The sequence below is a fragment of the Mesoplodon bidens genome (assembly GCF_964165515.1).
Source record: "Mesoplodon bidens genome assembly, chromosome: 6".
In the NCBI taxonomy this organism is placed as follows: Eukaryota; Metazoa; Chordata; class Mammalia; order Artiodactyla; family Ziphiidae; genus Mesoplodon; species Mesoplodon bidens.
In genome coordinates, this window is record NC_138162.1 from 22272277 (window position 1) to 22291351 (window position 19075).

At 37.2% G+C, this 19075-nt stretch overlaps 1 protein-coding gene across 5 annotated transcripts in view; it reads right to left on the bottom strand.

The window, feature by feature from the left end:
* The window catches only part of RNF38 (ring finger protein 38), a 129070-nt gene that overhangs the window by 17207 nt on the left and 92788 nt on the right, over nt 1–19075 (bottom strand). For all 5 annotated transcript variants that reach the window (XM_081236154.1, XM_081236155.1, XM_081236158.1 and 2 more), the window contains one exon: nt 13839–14052. In XM_081236154.1, the coding sequence (XP_081092280.1) occupies nt 13839–14052 (214 nt within the window). The remainder of the gene's footprint in view (nt 1–13838; nt 14053–19075) is intronic.

The window sequence follows — 19075 nt, forward strand, 5'->3', positions numbered from 1 at the left end:
TCTCCTGGCCAGTTTTATTCCCACCCTACCTATCTGGAAGAAATCAATATTAATAATGTGTTCTCCCACATCATTCTCCATGAGTATATAAACATATGCTAGCATGATTACCCATGAACTATTGTCATGTTTGGTTTTGTTCTTAACAGAAATGAGATATTACCCTGTAACTTACTTTTTTCAATTAATATTATAGATATCACTTCAAGGAAATTAAAAGCAATTCATTCTTTTTGACATTAACAAGATATTTCAAGTACACTCATCACTTTAACACAGTCCTATCATTTATATACTAGTGGACATTCAAGTTGTATTCACTCTTTTTACCAATTCAAATACAACCATAAAAAATGTCACTAAAAAAAATGTCACTGAACATATATCCTTACATATTAGTTTCATTTATTTCATAGGGGTGACTGGGTAAAGGGGTGAATGTATTTTAAACTTTAGCAAAAGTCTGGATGGATTAAGTCACAATCCCAACAATAATAGGACTCCCAGCACCTCCATTCCCAGGTAGATGTATTTGCATTACAAGCATGCTTACATACTAGAAGAATGGGGGAGGTGAAAAAAAACAATATCACAACCGGCTTGCTTTAAATTTGCATTTCTGATTAGAAAGGTTGAACATCTTTTAATATGTTTATTAACCATTACAAATTTATGTAAATAATCTATATCTTTTGCTCACTGCCCACTTTCTACAAGGCTGTCCATTAACATTATAGTTTGGCTTTCTAATTAGAGATACGTGTAACAAAAATATTTTCCCAGTCTATGTTTTATCTTCTGTTAAATCCTTTATTTAATGGTAAATAAACCCTCCCTTTTCCTCTAAACTGAAATACATCTTTTTTCCATCAATAACTTCCCAAACATACCTGGATCTATTTTCTGCCAAATTTGTCAATTCTAGTATCTTACTAGAAAAGTTAGTAGCTAGTAAGACAAATTCTTCTCATTACCATACTTTCTTTTCATTTTGGGGCCATTTTCACACATTTATTCTTATTTAAATAACCTCAAGTAATTTTATCCAGTTTCAAAACCCACTGGAATCCTAATTTATATTAATTGTATTAAATGTTATTTTACAAAGGACATAATTTTATATTACAGCTTTTCATTGGAATATCATGTCATTACATGTTCAATACTATAGTACTGTACCTTCAAGAAATTAGTCTTCTTCATAAAGATTATATTATTCTTATTAAATTTACTCCTCAAAATTCTTTTGTTAAGTTTGTAGACTTTGTTATATTGCTGATAGGTTATTTTTCTCTATTTCCATGTCAAATTGCCTTTTTTCTTCTTTCTTTTCCTTTTTTGGCCATACAACAAGGCATGCGGGATCTTAGTCCCCCAACCAGGGATCAAACACTTGCCCCCTGCAGTGGAAGCTCGGAGTGTTAACCACTGGATTGCCAGGGAAGTCCCCACGTCAAATTAGTTAAGTGCTAGTAATGAGAAAAGTTACTAATTTTATGTTTCTCGAATCTAACAACGTTATCCAATTTTTTAATTCTAGTACTTTTAAAAATTACAATCTCCTTTTCTATGTATACAACTATATTTGCTAAGACTCAACACAATTATTTACTCTTGTCTTTCTGCATTACTAATGAAGAACCTTCAAAAATGATGCTCACAGGCACCTATCTTAGATCTGATTTTAATGGATATGTATACAAAATCTTTTTTAATGTTCTGGATTCTACTCCTTTCTCAGAAATAGTATTGTGAATATTTTCTTCCAGACAGTGGCTTGCTTTTTCACCTTTAAAATACTGTCTTTTAGATGAGCAGAAATTTTTTATTTTAATGAAATCCAGTATGTTGGTGTTTTATCAAGCAGCTAGTACTTTATATATCCTGTTTAAGAAATCTTTGCCTACCTTATGAAGACATCTCTTTTATTTTATTTTCTTTATCTTTCACACTTAAATCTAGAAACCAACTTTATTTTTGTGTACTATATAAAGTAGGAGCCAAGGTTCAAATTTATCCACATAGATAACCAGTTGTTTCCACACCATTACTGAAAAAGACCTTCCTTTCTCTCCTGGAATTCCCTTGGCATTTTTGCCAAAAATTAAGTGACCAAAATATATGTCTAAGTCTATTTCTCACAATGAACACAAGTTCTTTAATTTATCAACAGTTCTCTGTATAGTTAGTGCTTTTCCTATGTCTTAAAGAAAGCCTTCCCTACTTAAGGTCATGAAGCCATTCCCATATTACTTTCTTAAAAGCTTATATTGCCATTAACATTTACATCTTTGATCTACCTGGAACTGACATTTGTAGATGGTATGAGATAAAGGATCCAGTTTCATGTTTTCATTTGGATATCTAATTGTCCCAGCATCATTTATTAAAAATTCTGTTTTCTCCCAACTCATCTGCAGTTATATATCACATATAAAGTATTCTTAAATCTGTTAGTTTATCTCTGGGCTTTATATTCTATTTCACTAGCATATTTAATTATTCTGGCAAAAATACCTTCATATAGCTTTATAATTAGTCTTAATAATTGGAAGAGCTACTCTACCCACCTTGTTCTACTTCAGAATTATACACCAGAGGTTCTCTTAATTGTAGTGTGCATTAGAATCACCTGGGTTAAAACAGATTGCTGGATCCCTTACCTAGTAAGTCTATTGTATAGTCTGAGAATGTGCATTTTTTTTTTTTTTTTTTTTTTTTTTTTTTTTTTTTTTTTGCTGTACGCGGGCCTCTCACTGCTGTGGCCTCTCCCGTTGCGGAGCACAGGCTCCGGACACACAGGCTCCGCGGCCATGGCTCGCGGGCCCAGCCGCTCCGCGGCACGTGGGATCTTCCGGGACAGGGGCACGAACCCGTGTCCCCTGCATCGGCAGGCGGACTCTCAACCACTGCGCCACCAGGGAAGCCCGAGAATGTGCATTTTTAACAAATATCTAGGTGATGCTGCTGCTGCTGCTGATCAGCTGATCCAAGACATACTTTGAGGACCAAGTGGCCTTAGAGATTCTAGACCAGAGTGTTAGTTGGCCAACTATTTCATAAAGGGCCAGAAAAGTAAATACTTTAAGTTTGTGGGCCATCCTAGTCCCTGCACAAAGCAGCCACAAATGACAGATAAATAAATAAGCATAGTTGTATTCCAATAAAACTCTACAAAAACAGCCAGCAATACTTTGCTTTTCCGTGCTCTGGATAATCCCAGGTCCTTTAAAATGCCACAGAAATCGCAGAATCAGCTTCTCAAGTAACATCAAAAACCTTACTGGAAATTTACTTGGGAGTACAGTAATTCTACACACCCTGTATATCAGTATTGAAAGCAGAGAGTTTTTACAAATTTGGATCTTTCAAGCCAAATCTTTTAGTATTTAGACAGTTTTATAATCTTCTACAAAGAGGGCTTGAACATCTTTTGTTAAGATTCTTAACTTCCTTCATATTATTTTGATTTTTCAATTTTACTTTCTTATTTGCATATTTACTATGGAGAATTTCAAACATGCTCAATACCAGTATAATGAACCCCCATATCTAGCACATAGCCTCCAAAACCACAAAACCATATATCCAATCCACTCCCATCAACTTCTCCCTTTCCTGTACTTTTCTGAAGCAAATCCCAGGAACCTATCACTTCATAAATATTTCAGTACTTATTTCTAAAAGACAACACTCAAAGCACTCAAAGTTTTACCATTAATTATGCTGTTTGAAATAGGTTATGTGGAGCAAACGTAGAAGATGGCTGTGTGGGAATATGCGGAGCTAGCATCTCCCCACAACTAGGGCACCTGCCATCCCCGCTGGTGGGGGACTCTGATGCCCAAGGAGATGGGAGGAACCCCAAAGTGAACTGGTAGGATGTAGGGGGACTGAGAGGGGAGGAGAAGTAGAGGCCAGACAGGATCAGTGCCCCTGAGGCCGGGGAGATCAGGAGAGGCAGGTGGGAGGGGCCCTCCCAGACCAGAGGAGCAGGAGAGGTGGGAAGGAGTTTGCCCCACCCACTCTAGCCCAGGAAGCCTGCTGGGCTCCCAGGTGAGGTCCCCTGCCCTCTGAGACCAGAGGTGGGGGGCATACCTGGGTTCTTTCTGTTCCTTGAGCCTAAGCCCCACCCCCCAAAGCTCCCAGGGCCTTTTCAAGCCCTGTGGGTCCTGAGCATTGGCCCCACCCACCGCCCAAATCTCACCCTTGCTTAGGCCCCACCCTCCACAGCCAAGGCCTCCCCCCGCTTTTTTTTTCCTTTTCCCCCCTCCTTTTTTTTTTTTTTTTCTGGCAGTACGTGGGCCTCTCACCGTTGTGGCCTATCCTGTTGTGGAGCACCGGCTCCGGACGCGCAGGCCCAGCGACCACGGCTCACGGGCCCAGCCGCTCCGCGGCATGCTGGAGCCTCCCGGACCGGGGCACGAACCCATGTCCCCTACATCGGCAGGCGGACTCTCAACCACTGCGCCAGCAGGGAAGCCCTCCCCCCTCCTTTTTACTACTGTGGTACTGATGTACCTTCCAGTTGTTGATTCATCTATATTTCTATTTTTATATTCTTCCTAACATCTGTTAGTTTCCTAGTCTAATTTTATTTTTTACTTTGTTATTGTTGTGGTTCCCACCTCCGCAACCGCACCCCAGGCGGCTTGCGGGATCTTGGTTCACAACCCTGGGGTCGGGCTGAAGCTCCTGCGGTGGGAGCTCTGAGTCCGAACCACTGGACTAGCAAAGAACCTCAGACCCCAGGGAACATTCATTAGAGTGAGGTCTCACAGAGTTCCTCATCTCAGCACCAAGACCCAGCTCCACCCAACAGCCTACAAACCGCAGTGTTAGAAGCCTCAGGCCAAACAGGATCACAATCACACTCATAAAAAAAGAAAAAGAAAAAGAGAGAGAGAGGATGCAAAAAAATATGTCACAGATGAAGGAGCAAGGTAAAAACCTATAAGACCAAATAAATGAAGAGGAAAAAGGCAATGTACCTGAAAAAGAATTCAGAGTAATAACAGTAAAGAAGATCCAGAATCTCGGAAATAGAATGGAGGCACGAATGAGAAAATACAAGAAATGTTTAACAAAGATCTAGAAGAACTAAAGAACAAACAAACAGAGATGAGCAACACAATAAATGAAATGAAAAATACACTAGAAGGAATCAATAACAGAATAACTGAGGCAGAAGAACAAATAAGTGAGCTGGAAGACAAAATGGTGGAAATAACTGCTGAGGAGCAGAATAAAGAAGTAAGAATGAAAAGAACTGAAGACAATCTCACAGACCTCTGGGACAATACTAAATGCACCAACATTCGAATTATAGGGGTCCCAGAAGAAGAAGAGAAAAAGAAAGGGTCTCAGAAAATATTTGAAGAGATTATAGTTGAAAACTTCCCTAACATGGGAAAGGAAATAGTCACCCTAGTCCAGGAAGCACAGAGAGTCCCATACAGGATAAACCCTAGGAAAAACACACCAAGACACATATTAATCAAACTAACAAAAATTAAATACAAAGAAAAAATATTAAAAGCAGCAAGGGAAAAACAAAAAATAACATACAAAGAAATCCCTATAAGGTTATCAGCTGATTTTTCAGTGGAAATTCTGAAGGCCAGAAGGGAGTGGCAGAATATACTTAAAGTAATGAAAGAGAAAAACCTACAACCAAGGCAAGGATCTCATTCAGACTCTACGGAGAAGTCAAAGCTTTTCAGACAAACAAAAGCTAAGAGAATTCAGCACCACCAAACCAGCTTTACAACAAATGCTAAAGAAACTTCTCTAAGCAGGAAACATAAGAGAAGAAAAAGACCCACAAAAACAAACCCAAAACAATTAAGAAAATGGGAATAGGAACATACATATCAACAATAAACCTGAATGTAAATAGATTAGATGCCCCAACCAAAAGACAAAGACTAGCTGAATGGATACAAAAACAAGACCCATATATATGCTGTCTACAAGAGACCCACTTCAGACCTAGGGAAAAATACAGACTGAAAGTGAAGGGATGGAAAAAGATATCCCATGCAAATGGAAATCAAAAGGAAGCTGGAGTAGCAATACTCATATCAGATAAAATAGACTTTAAAATAAAGACTGTTACAAGGCCTAAGGAGGGACACTACATAATGATCAAAGGATCAATCTAAGAATGATATAAAATTATAAATGTTTAGGCACCCAACATAGGAGCACTTCCATACATAAGGCAAATGCTAACAACCACAAAAGGAGAGATCGACAGTAACACAATAATAGTAGGGGACTTTAACACCCCACTTACACCAATGATCATCCAAACAGAAAATAAGGAAGGAAACACAAGCTTTAAATGACACAATAGATCAGATAGATCTAATGGATATTTATAGAACACTACACCCACAAGTGGCAGAATACACTTTCTTCTCAAGTGGACATGGAACATCCTCCAGGACAGATCACATCTTGGGTCACAAATCAAGCCTCGGAAAATTTAAGAAACTTGAAATCATAACAAGCATCTTTTCTGACCACAACGCTATGAGATTGGTAATCAATTACAGGGAAAAACCTGTAAAAACACAAATACATGGAGGCTAAACAGTGTGCTACTCAATAACCAAGAGATCACTGACCCTGATACCAAAACCAGAAAAAGATATCACAAAAAAAGAAAATTATAGACCAATATCACTGATGAACATAGATGCAAAAATCCTGAACAAAATACTAGCAAACAGAATCCAACAGCACATTAAAAGGATCATACACCATGATCAAGTGGGATTTAGCTCAGGGACGCAAGCATTCTTCAGTATATGCAAATCAAACAATGTGACACACCACATTAACAAATTAAGGAATAAAAACCATATGATCTCAATAGATGCAGAAAAAGCTTTTGACAAAATTCAACACCCATTTATGATAAAAACTCTCCAGAAAATGGGCATAGAGGGAACCTACCTCAACATAATAAAGGCCATATATGACAAACCCACAGCAAGTATCATACTCAATGGTGAAAAACTGAAAGCATTTCCACTAAGATCAGGAACAAGACAAAGATGTCCACTCTTGCCACTATTATTCAACATAGTTTTGGAAGTCCTAGCCACGGCAATCAGAGAAGAAAAAGAAGTAAAAGGAATACAAATTGGAAAAGAAGCAGTAAAACCATCACTGTTTGCAGATGACATGATACTATACATAGAAAATCCTAAGATGCCACCAGAAAACTACTAGAACTAATCAATGAATTCGGTAAGGTTGCAGGATACAAAACTAATGCACAGAAATCTCTTACATTCCTATACACCAACAATGAAAGATCAGAAAGAGGAATTAAGGAAACACTCCCATTTACCACTGCAACAAAAATAATAAAATACCTAGGAATAAACCTAAGGAGGCGAAAGACTTGTACTCAGCAAACTATAAAACACTGATGAAAGAAATCAAAAATGACATAAACAGATGGAGAAATATACCATGTTCTTGGATTGAAAGAATCAATACTGTGATCTACAGATCACAATACAGCAATCTACAGATTCAATGCAATCCCTATCAAACTACCAATGGAATCCTTCACAGAATTCGAACAAAAAAAACTTTACAATTCGTATGGAAACACTAAAGACTCCGAATAGCCAAAGTAATCTTGAGAAAGAAAAACGGAGTTGGAGGAATCAGGCTCCCTGACTTCAAACTATACCACAAAGCTACAGTATTCAAGACAGTATGGTACTGGCATAAAAACAGAAACATAGATCAATGGTACAAGACAGAATGCCCAGAGATAAACCCACGCACATATGGGCACCTAATTTACAACAAAGGAGGTAAGAACATACAATGGAGAAAAGACAGCCTCTTCAATAAGTGGTGCTGGGAAAACTGGGCAGCTACATGTACAAGAATGAAATTAGAACACTCCCAAACACCATACACAAAAATAAACTCCAAATGGATTAAAGACTTAAATGTAAGACCAGACACTATAAAACTCTTAAGAGGAAAACATAGGAAAAACACTCTTTGACATAAACCACAGCAAGATCTTTTTTGACCCACCTCCTAAAGTAACAGAAATAAAAACAAAAATAAACAAATTGGACTTAATTAAACTTAAAAGCTTTTGCACAGCAAAGGAAACCATAAACAAGACAAAAAGACAACCCTCAGAATGGTAGAAAATATTTGCAAATGAAACAAAGGATTAACTTCCAAAATATACAAACAGCTCATGGAGCTCAATATCAAAAAAACAAACAATCCAGTTAAAAAATGAGTGGAAGACCTAAACAGACATTTCACCAAGGAAGACGTACAGATGGCCAAGAGGCACATGAAAAGATGCTCAACATCACTAATTAATATTAGAGAAATGCAAATCAAAACTACAATGAGGGGCTTCCCTGGTGGCGCAGTGGTTGAGAGTCCACCTGCCAATGCAAGGGACATGGGTTCGTGCCCGGGTCCGGGAAGATCCCACATGCTGCGGAGCGCCTGGGCCTGTGAGCCACGGCTGCTAAGCCTGCGCGTCCGGAGCCTGTGCTCCGCAATGGGAGAGGCCACAACAGTGAAAGGCCCGCGTACTGCAAAAAACAAACAAACAAACAAACAAACAAAAAACTAAAAATAGAACTACCATATGACCCAGCAATCCCACTACTGGGCATATACCCTGAGAAAACCATAATTCAGAAAGAGACATGTACCACAATGTTCACTGCAGCACTATTTACAATAGCCAGGACATGGAAGCAACCTAAATATCCATCAACAGATGAATGGATAATGAAGATGTGGCACGTATATACAATGGAACATTACTCAGCCATTAAAAGAAATGAAATTGAGTTATTTGCAGTGAGGTGGATGGACCTAGAGTCTGTCATACAGAGTGAAGTAAGTCAGAAAGAGAAAAACAAATACTGTATGCTAACGCATATATATGGAATCTAAAAAAAAAAAAAGGTACTGAGGAATGTAGTTGCAGGGCAGGAATAAAGAGGTAGACACAGAAAATGGACTTGAGGACATGGGGGTGGGAGGGTGAAGCTGGGGCAAAGTGAGAGTAGCGTCGACATATATATACGCTACTGAATGTAAAATAGTTGGCTAGTGAGAAGCAGCAGCACAGCACAGGGAGACTAGCTCGGTGCTTTGAGATGACATAGAAGGGTGGGATAGGGAGGATGGGAGGGAGGCTAAAGAGGGAGGGGATAGGGGTACATGTGTATGCATATGGCTGACATGCTTTGTTGTGCAACAGAAACTAACACAGTATTGTGAAGCAATTATACTCCAATAAAGATCAAGAAAAAAAAGAAAGAAATAGGTTATGTGAACTCACTGTAGATCTATTTCTGTTGGTTTTCATTTGTAGTCCTTTTTTCCTCACGTACTTGGTTAACTTTGTTTATTGCTTACTGTCCTTGAAAATTTGATGGAGGGAATTCTTTGAAAACTAGCCTGAAGATTTCTTCCTCCAACGAGAATCTGCATGTTTTCTAGGCCCCTGCAGTCCCAAGTACTTTCACTAATTGCACAGTCTGATGTGAATTTGGCCACAAATTACATCGGTTTCTGGTCACTCTTATTCTAAGGATACAGACCTTTAAGGTGACTATTTTACATAAGAAGGGTCATCTATGTAGGAAGGGACTCCTTAAACAGTGGTCTCTGATTCCCGTTCTCTTGTGCCTCACTTAAAATTGAAGTTCAAGCTTGCAAAAATGAACATGCCTTCAGGATAGAACTAGCATCCCTACTATCCCTTAAATTTTGACCTGGCAATTCCTTCTGATCTTTAAGCTCTTTTGATGCTTTTAGGATATTATTAATAATTTATACAGTATAGTCAATTGTCCTCAATCAATGGGGATGCTCTCAATAACCTTGCCTACCAGCTCTAGAAAATAAAACTCCCTTTTCCATTATAAGACCTGTTATTGGACATGATGGCTAAATTTTATATTTTTGCATCTATTAACAAAACATTCTCCCTTTAGAGTGTTGATGAAATCTATTACCTTAAAAGATTTCCTGGGCTTCCCTGGTGGCGCAGTTGTTAAGAATCCGTCTGCCAATGCAGGGGACTCAGGTTTGAGCACCAGTCCGAGAAGATCCCACCTACCATGGGGCAACTAAGCCTGTGCACCACAACTACTGAGCCTGCTCTCTAGAGCCTGTGAGCCACAACTACTGAAGCCTGTGCGCCTGGAGCCTGTGCTCCACAGCAAGAGAAGCCACTGCAACGAGAAGTCCACGCACGGCAACAAGGAGTAGCCCCCGCTCACCACAACTAGAGAAAGCCTGCGCACAGCAACGAAGACCCAACGTAGCACCAACGCAGCCCAAAACAAAAACAAACTAAAAAAAAGTTTTCCTAATGTTGAACTTATCCTGCATTGCCAGGATAAACTCTAATAATCATTATTTCAACTTTGCTAATAGACTATTTTAGTATAACACTAGCTATGGTTTATTATTTAAAGCATCTGCATCTGTATTCAAGAGGGAAACTAGTTGAACGCTTTCATCTGTTGTACTGTCTGAGGTTTTATTATTAAGGTTATGTAAGCTTCACAAAATATACTTAGAAAATTTCTATCTTTGTCTGTGATCTGGAATAGTTTAAATTGGAACTTTCAGTTCTTTATAGAGATTAGACAGAATTCAGATGTAATCTATAAAGACATGTTTTTTATCATGCCTTTAATTTCTTCCATAGCTATTGGTCTGTTCAGGTTTTCTATGCCTTGTGTTGTTCTGGTGTTTACATATGCAATTGTTTCATTTTTCAATATGTAGACCCAATAAGTAACTTTACATAAACGAGATACCATCTTTTCTGAAATTAAGTCTTTTCCTTTTCTTTCTTTGGTTCCATCTCTACCCTCCTTCCCTTTCCCTTCACTTTAGCACTCACCCCCCTCACGCCTAGTATATATTTCTCTGTATTTTTCTCTATGTTCAGAGTCCTATGTATACAAATATTTAATCACCATGTTTTACAAAATTGAACATAACACTTTCCTCAATTTTGTTTTTCTTGCTCAACTGTATCTTGCAGATATCACTCACATTCCTGGCATAATTCTAAGTAATTCTTTGTAATAGATACATTCCATGGTATGAAGGTATCATAATTTATTCTACTAATGATAAGCAATCACTTCATTCATGCTTTGTTTCTATGGATTTGCCTATTTTAGACATTTCATATAAATGAAATCAAACTGAATCTGTGGCCTTTTGTGACTGGCTTCTTTTACTAAGCATGTTTTCAAGGTTAATCCATGTGGTAGCATGAATTAGTACTTCACTAATTTTTGAGTGAGTAATATTCCACTGCACAGATATACCATATTGCATCTATTCATCAGCTGATCGACCTAAGTTATTGCTTTCTGTACACGTAATTTGCATTTAGGCACTGTATCAAATTCTTTCAAAGTAGAATATCTTGTGTTTTCTTCTACTTACAATTATGTAATGAGAGGGAGAAAGATACAGTGATTTCTTTCAATGTTTTATATCCATTACAATATCATTCTGCATTTGGTAGAACTCCTAACATAACAATGAATAAATATGAACAAAGCAAGTATCTCTCTAGTTGCTGATTTGTCACTCACAGATTAGGATACTTACTATTAGTTTTATTTATTATAATTAATTTCCTTCTTGCTCTATTTTGTTAGAGTTCTTAGTAAACTTAGACTTTTCAACATCTTTTTATTATAATCATATGCTTTTTCTTCTATTATTTGCTGATGCGATATGATTTTCATACAAAACTATCGTCTATTACTTGGAATAGATCTTATTTGGTCACAGTTTATTACTCTTTTGATATGGTGTACTTTCTAAACATGTTTCTAAACATCTATTTAGAAATTCTGCCTATGCATTAGGGAGTTTGGGGGGATTACTATCTTTATTTGTTTTTGGTATTAAAACTATGCTGGTTTCACAAAATAGAGAGTTTGACTTAAAAAAAAAAAAGCCACCTGGAATTATTTGAGTGCTCTCTAAAGGTTAGAGAAAACAGCTGTGAAGCTATCTTGTCACCGTGCCTTGGTAAATCTCTGATTAGCTTTCACACTTCTGTGGTAATTCAAATTTTCCTGTTATTCTTGGGTCAATTTTTGGAACTTCCTTTAAGTTTTCTTTTGTCCCCCCCAGGATTATATATAAAATTCCATTATAATAGTTAATAATGAAGCAATACTTGAGCACTTACCCTAGTTTAAGTGCTCAGAATGGATTAACTCTTAATTCTTTCAACATCCCTTATGAAACAGGTGCTATTTTCATTTTACAACTGAAAAAATTCTTTGAATGTTTCCTACATATAGAGATATATCTTTTTATCATTCCTACTCTTCTTTACATTTGTTCTTTTTTCTATAACCAAGCTCAGAAGAGGTGTGCCATCCTTACCAACTTTTCAAAGAACTAGGATTGGGTTTTCTTTGTGCTACTTCCCTTATTAAAAGAATAGATTTTCAAATCATTAGTTTTAGTTGTTTGCCTGGTAAGTTATTCATCCCAATTCCTTTTGGTTTATTCTGTAACATTTCACCCTAATTACTCAAGCAATTAGTGTTCATAATGAAGGTTTATAAAAATTTCTTGGAGAACAGCTTTGGCCTGTCCCACTGACTATGGTATGGAGATTTTTCCTTTACAACCTTGCCTCAAATATTTCAGTGTCATTTTAAAAAATCTTTTTAAAAAACTTATGATTTACAGTTTTATCAGATTATGACCACAAAAAATATGGTCTGGAAAAACTTTTCTTTTTAAAACTTATTATTATGTGATTAACTTTTTTAAAGTGTTTCATGAACATAAAGGGAAAGAACATGGTTGAAGGAAGAAGGATGTCTGAGCAAAATCATATTTTCTTTCAACTGTCAGTATATGGTACTTTCATTGTTTTCCAGCATCCAGTGCAGTATATTAAAAAAAAAAAAATCAAACACTAGTCTGATTTGATTTCCTTTCCTTTGTAATTTCTGCTGTCTATAAACTTGGAAGATTTTTCCCCCTTATCCTTAAAATCCAGAAACTTTATAAGAATATGTCTAGATTTGTCTTTTTTAAAATAATGTTTATTTTGGCTGCGCTGAGTCTTAGTTCTGGCATGCAGGATCTTTTAGTTGCGGCATGCATGTGGGATCTAGTTCCCCGACCAGGGATTGAACCCGGCCCCCTGCATTGGGAGCATGGAGTCTTACCCACTGGACCACCAGGGAAGTCCCTAGATTTGTGTCTTTTTTGACCTCAGAAAATCATACAATTTTGGTCTCAGGCTCTAAGGACTGGCAAACCCTCTTCTCAGCTAGTCCCTCAGTTCCTGGAAGGAACAAAGGGAAAGGAAGCTCTGTACCTGTCATCTCCATGGAGACCTAGAGAAACTTGTAATCAAAGATGCCCCTAACTGTCTTGCCTACTGAATTACTCCAAAAGAAACCAGAAGGGAGAGGGAAACAGGAATATAGACTCAAACCACCAGCTGTCTGATATCCGCTATAAATCCTGTATTGGTCATTTTAAACCAACTGTTACAATGAAGTCATTCTGAGCTTTCACAACCTTGATCCTAATTTTTTAAAGTTCAACTTTCTTCTAAGGAAGCTGTGTAGAATTTAAATTTTAATTCTCAATGAAAAATGATGAACTTACCTAAAATAGCTTCATTTTGGATAAAATTGTTTCCTTTTAGGTAAAATTAAAAGAAATCTACAACAAAAAACAACCAACCTCAATAAACTGCTACCAACTTTCAGCACCTGTATTTCCTGGGCATTCTGTTACTATACCTGATCATGTATGTCAACCATTACTGCATTCTGCTGGGGTGGATGAGCAGCAGGGTGTAATAGACGGGGAGATACATTCGGAGGGTGGAAGGCTCGAGGTTCCTCTATTGCTTGCTGCTGTGCATAAGGGAGATGGTGATAATTTTCATCTTGACTAATGGAATTATGTCGAGACAGACGATCCCTTCTTCCTCTCTGGCGCCTGACAGGAGGACTGTAATATAGCAAAAATGTCAGAAAGGTTGTTATAATGTTTACTGTTGTGATCCATCAGGATTCTGTATTGTCTCTCGTTGTAATCCATTAGTAGTATATGCTAAGGTAGGCTTGAGTATTAAAGAATTGCTGTGGTTCATCATCAGCTCTGAACACTTACAAATTTAAATAGAATGTATATGTTTTTTAAAACATAACAGAAGTAAACAAAATTGATATTCAGCTCTGAGATTATTTAGAAATCAGTCATTTTGGGGGAGGGGCTTTAATTGTACAAAATTGATCCTTTTATAGGCAAATATAGTCAAATATAAGCAATTTCATATGGTTTAACCTATTATTTTGCCTCCTTTATTTTATAAACATTTTAGAACAAATTTTAATTTGCGTATGTACCTTGGCCATAAACCACATATGCCTAATGGGCATTTTATGTTTGTCTATCAGGCTAAGACACATAGAAAAGACATAGTTCCTATATGCCCAAAATGACAATTTTAAAAAATGAGAGTAGAAAATACATGAGATAACTAAAGAACATTTAATTTGTTGACAATTGCAAATAATAGAGTAATTGGGTAAATGCTGAGAATGGAAATGATGGCAAAATAGCGTCAGCATAAATGTTCCAGTAATATACAGAATTTTTAGATAGAATCTGGTTACTGAAGGAAACCACTTTTACTCCCCATGTACTTGTCATGGACATAGCTTAACACAAATAACAAGTTATCATGAGTAGATTTCCATCTTCCACTTCCCTGTAATTCCACAATTCAGCTCCACTGCTTTTTACAATGCCTCAGCACACGTAGCAATTCGAAAAAGCAGCAGGCCTCATTAAAAATGTACTCTACATTAGGCAAAAGAGGCCAAACAGCCCCCTTCAAGACACAGCTGCACACAGTCACCTCAGCAGTAGTTACTGAGGACAGGTCACCTTTCCCTTAATTGTTGCACTCTGCACCTCTAAATCTGTTTATTCTCACTCTCAACTGCCCAGTCTTAAAAAGAATAAGGGACACTCCTTTGCAACATCAACTCCTCTACAGTGCTCTTAAAACTAACCCCCAGGTTCTTGCTCCATTCATTGCTTCCTCTATCTTTATTTTCAGCATAACTCTTTTTTGCATTTCTGCTTCAAAACTGACATACTGTATTTCACTGATTTTCAGATGCCATCCACCTTCGAACTCACTTTAATGTTTTATTTTGAGATAATTTTAGTGTAATTTTTGTGTACCCCTCACCTAGCTTTCCTTCATGTTAATATCTTCCATTAGAATAGAAAAATTATCAAAATTAAGAAATAAGCCTTGGTATCATACTGTTAACTAAACAACAGAATGTATCCAGACTTTACCCAGTCTTTCTACCAATATCCCCTCACGGTCTAAAAATCCAGTGCAGGATCCCATTATTGCATATAGTGGTCATGTTTCTTTAGTCTTCTCCAATCCATGACAGTTCCTCAGTCTTTCACGACCTTGATACCTCTGAAGACATATTTACTCTGCAGAATATCCTTTAACTCAGATTTGTCTGATGGTTTCACATGATCTGCATGACGTTATGCATTACTGGAAAGGATATCACAGAGGTGATAGGCCCTTTTCAGTGCATTGTATCCAGGGGCACATGACATCACGTGCATCACTCATGCCTATGTATCTACCACCAATCACTTGGCTAAATTGGTTTCTGCCAAGACCCTCTACTACAAAATCACCATTCTTCCCTTTGTAATTACCAAATATTTGGGAGGGAGATACTTTGAGACCATGCAAATATTCTGCTGCTGCCAAAAGTTTTGCCAATAGCTTTAGCATGCATGAATGGACCTTCAGCTATCACTATTATTGATATTCTAATGGTGATTTTCTACTCCCCTCATTTCTTCCACATGTATTAATTGGAATTCCATAAGGAAGAACTGTTCCCTCTCTCCCATTTGTTTATTCACTTATTTATGAATATGGATATTTATTTTATTCTTTAGGTTACAATCCACACTATTGTTTTATTTTGTTGTTAAAATTGTTTCAACTTTGTCCAATGGGAGCACTTTCAGTTTAGCTCCTGTGCCCTTCTACTATTCTTCCTTACTATATGGACAATATGCTCTAGGCTTATCTTGTATTTTCCCTATACCAACTCTGGAATTAACCAGTTCTCCAGAGCCCTGGTTCCTTTGACTGTGGAATGGTATTTAGAACGTAAGTGCGCTGACTGCTACACTATTTCTAGTCTCTCTAAGAGAAAAAAACAAGAAAATTTATCTATGTATACTAATTCATGTATATGTACATATCTTTATACCTGTAAAAATATTTTAAAGGACTGTTTAATGTATCACTAAAAAGAGGAGGAAAGCTGCCAATTAGATTATGCTATACCATCAATTTAGAGACATTATGATGTGAAAAAATGTGTACCTTACACTCAAAATAGAAAATATATGCCCCAATCACTCACCTCCCGAAAAAACACTCAGCCTGTCCACAAACTTTAAGGGTCCCTTTTAATATTGTTTTATTCTGTTGTTGCTTCTTGCTCTCACTTCCCTACTCAAACATAATTTCAATAACTCAAACTTAACACAAATTAAGACCCAAGCTCTCATGCTGATATGTTAAGTTCCTTGACAATTCTGGTCCTTGTCTTTACTGAATTGCCTCTCATTAAATCTGTTATGTATGCCTTTGTAGTAGAACATTTAGAAAGCAGAATTATTGGAAAATCTAGAAATAATAAACAGTGATAAGATGGACAAATATTTCTTTCAGTTGACTTTTATATCTATGATAGGTACTACTTTGTCACTTTTAGATGTATCACTTGTGAACAGCACAAAGCCGTTCCCTCCTGGCCTCACTGACCTGCCTGTTGTTGGATGGTGTTTTCTATATATGTTGTTTATCTGTTTCATTGTGTGGAAGCTATATATTCCAGTTCTATTCTTCTAGTGACTACACTTAAATTTTTAAACATATAATTCCATTTTTCTGAAAACATCTAGATTGCACATTTTTACTTCTCTCTGCTCTGTCCCCATTTTACATTCAGATCTTTCCTGAATTTTTTTCTTTTTTTGAACAGACCTTTATTCAGACTTAGCAGTATGTCTTTTTTGTTTCCTTTCCTAATCAAATGGTATTAAATCCTACTTCTTGCATTTATTCTTCCACTTCCTAGAGTACAGTATTTAACAATTCTTTCAAGAAGGTTCTCTTTTTCTTTTTCTTTTTTTTTTTTTTGCGGTATGCGGGCCTCTCACGGCTGTGGCCTCTCCCGTTGCGGAGCACAGGCTCCGGATGTGCAGGCTCAGCGGCCATGGCTCATGGGCCCAGCCGCTCCGCGGCATGTGGGATCTTCCCGGACCGGGGCACAAACCCGTGTCCCCTGCATCGGCAGGCAGACTCTCAACCACTGCGCCACCAGGGAAGCCCCTTTTTTCTTTTTTTATTTCTTCTTTTTAAATTGTAGCTGCTGTACAATATTACATAAGTTACAGGTGTACAATACAGTGATTCACAATTTTAAAGGTTATGTTCCACTTATAGTCATTATGAAATATTGGCTATACTCCCCATGTTGTACAATAAATATATCCTTGCAGCTTATTTTACACCTAATAGTTTGTACCTCTTATCCCCTACCCTTATATTAGCCCTCTCCGTCCTCCTTCCCTCTCCCCACTGGTAACCACTAGTTTGTTCTCTGTATCTGTGAGTCTGCTTCTTTTTCTACATTCAACTAGTTAGCTGTATTTTTTAGATTCCATATATATAAGTGATGTCATACGGTATGTTTTTCTCTGACTTACTTTACTTGGCATAATGCCCTCCAAGTCCATCCATGTTGCTGCAAATGGCAAAATTTCGGCCTTTTTTATGGCTGAGTAGTATTCCATTGTGTGGAATACACACACACACACATCCTTTATCCATTCACCTGTTGATGGACACTTAGGTTGCTTCCATACCTTGGTAACTGTAAATAATGCTGCTATGAACAGTGGGGTGCATATGTTTCTTAATTAGTATTTTTGTTTTTTTGGATATCTACCCAGGAGTGAAGCTGCTGGATCATATGGTAGTTCTGTTTTTAGTTTTTCTGAGAAATCTTCATACTATTTTCCACAGTGGCTGCACCAATTTACATTCCCACCAACAGTGTATGAGGGTTCTCTTTTTTCCACACCTTTGCTAACATTTGTTTTTTGCATTCTTTTTGATAATAGCTGTTCTGCCAAGTGTGAGGTGATATCTCATTGTGGTTTTGATTTGCATTTCCCTGAGGATTAGCAATGCTGAGCATCTTTCCATGTACCTGTTGGCCATCTGCATTTCCTCTCTGAAAAACTGTCTAGTCAGGTCTTCTGCCCATTTTTTAACTGAGTTTTTTTTTTTGACATTGAGTTGTATGAGCTGTTTATATATGTTCGATATTAACCCCATATCGGTCATATCATTTGCAAACATCTTCTCCCATTCAGTAGGTTGTCTTTTCATTTTGTTGATGAATTTTGTGCTGTGTAAAAGCTTTTAAGTTTAATTAAGTCTGATTTGTTTATTTTTGCTTCAATTTTCTTTGCTTTAGGAGACAGATCCAAAAAATGCTGCTGCAATTTATGTGAAAGAGTTCACCTATGTATTCCTCTAGGAGTTTTATAGTATCTGGTCTTACATTTAGCTGTTTAATCCATTTTGAATTTATTTCTGTATATTGTGTTAGAGAATGTTCTAATTTTATTTTTTTACATGTAGCTGTCCAGTTTTCCCAGCACCACTTACTGAAGAGGCTGTCTTTTCTCCATTGTATATTCTTGCCTCCTTTGCCACAGATTGACCATACTGCGTGGGTTTATTTCTGGGCTTTCCATCCTGTTCCATTGATCTATGTGTCTGTTTTTATGCCGGTAGCATACTGTTTTGACAACTGTAGCTTTGTAGTATATAGTCTGAAGTCAGGGAGCGTGATTCCTTCAGCTCTGTTGTTTTTTCTCAAGATTGTTTTGG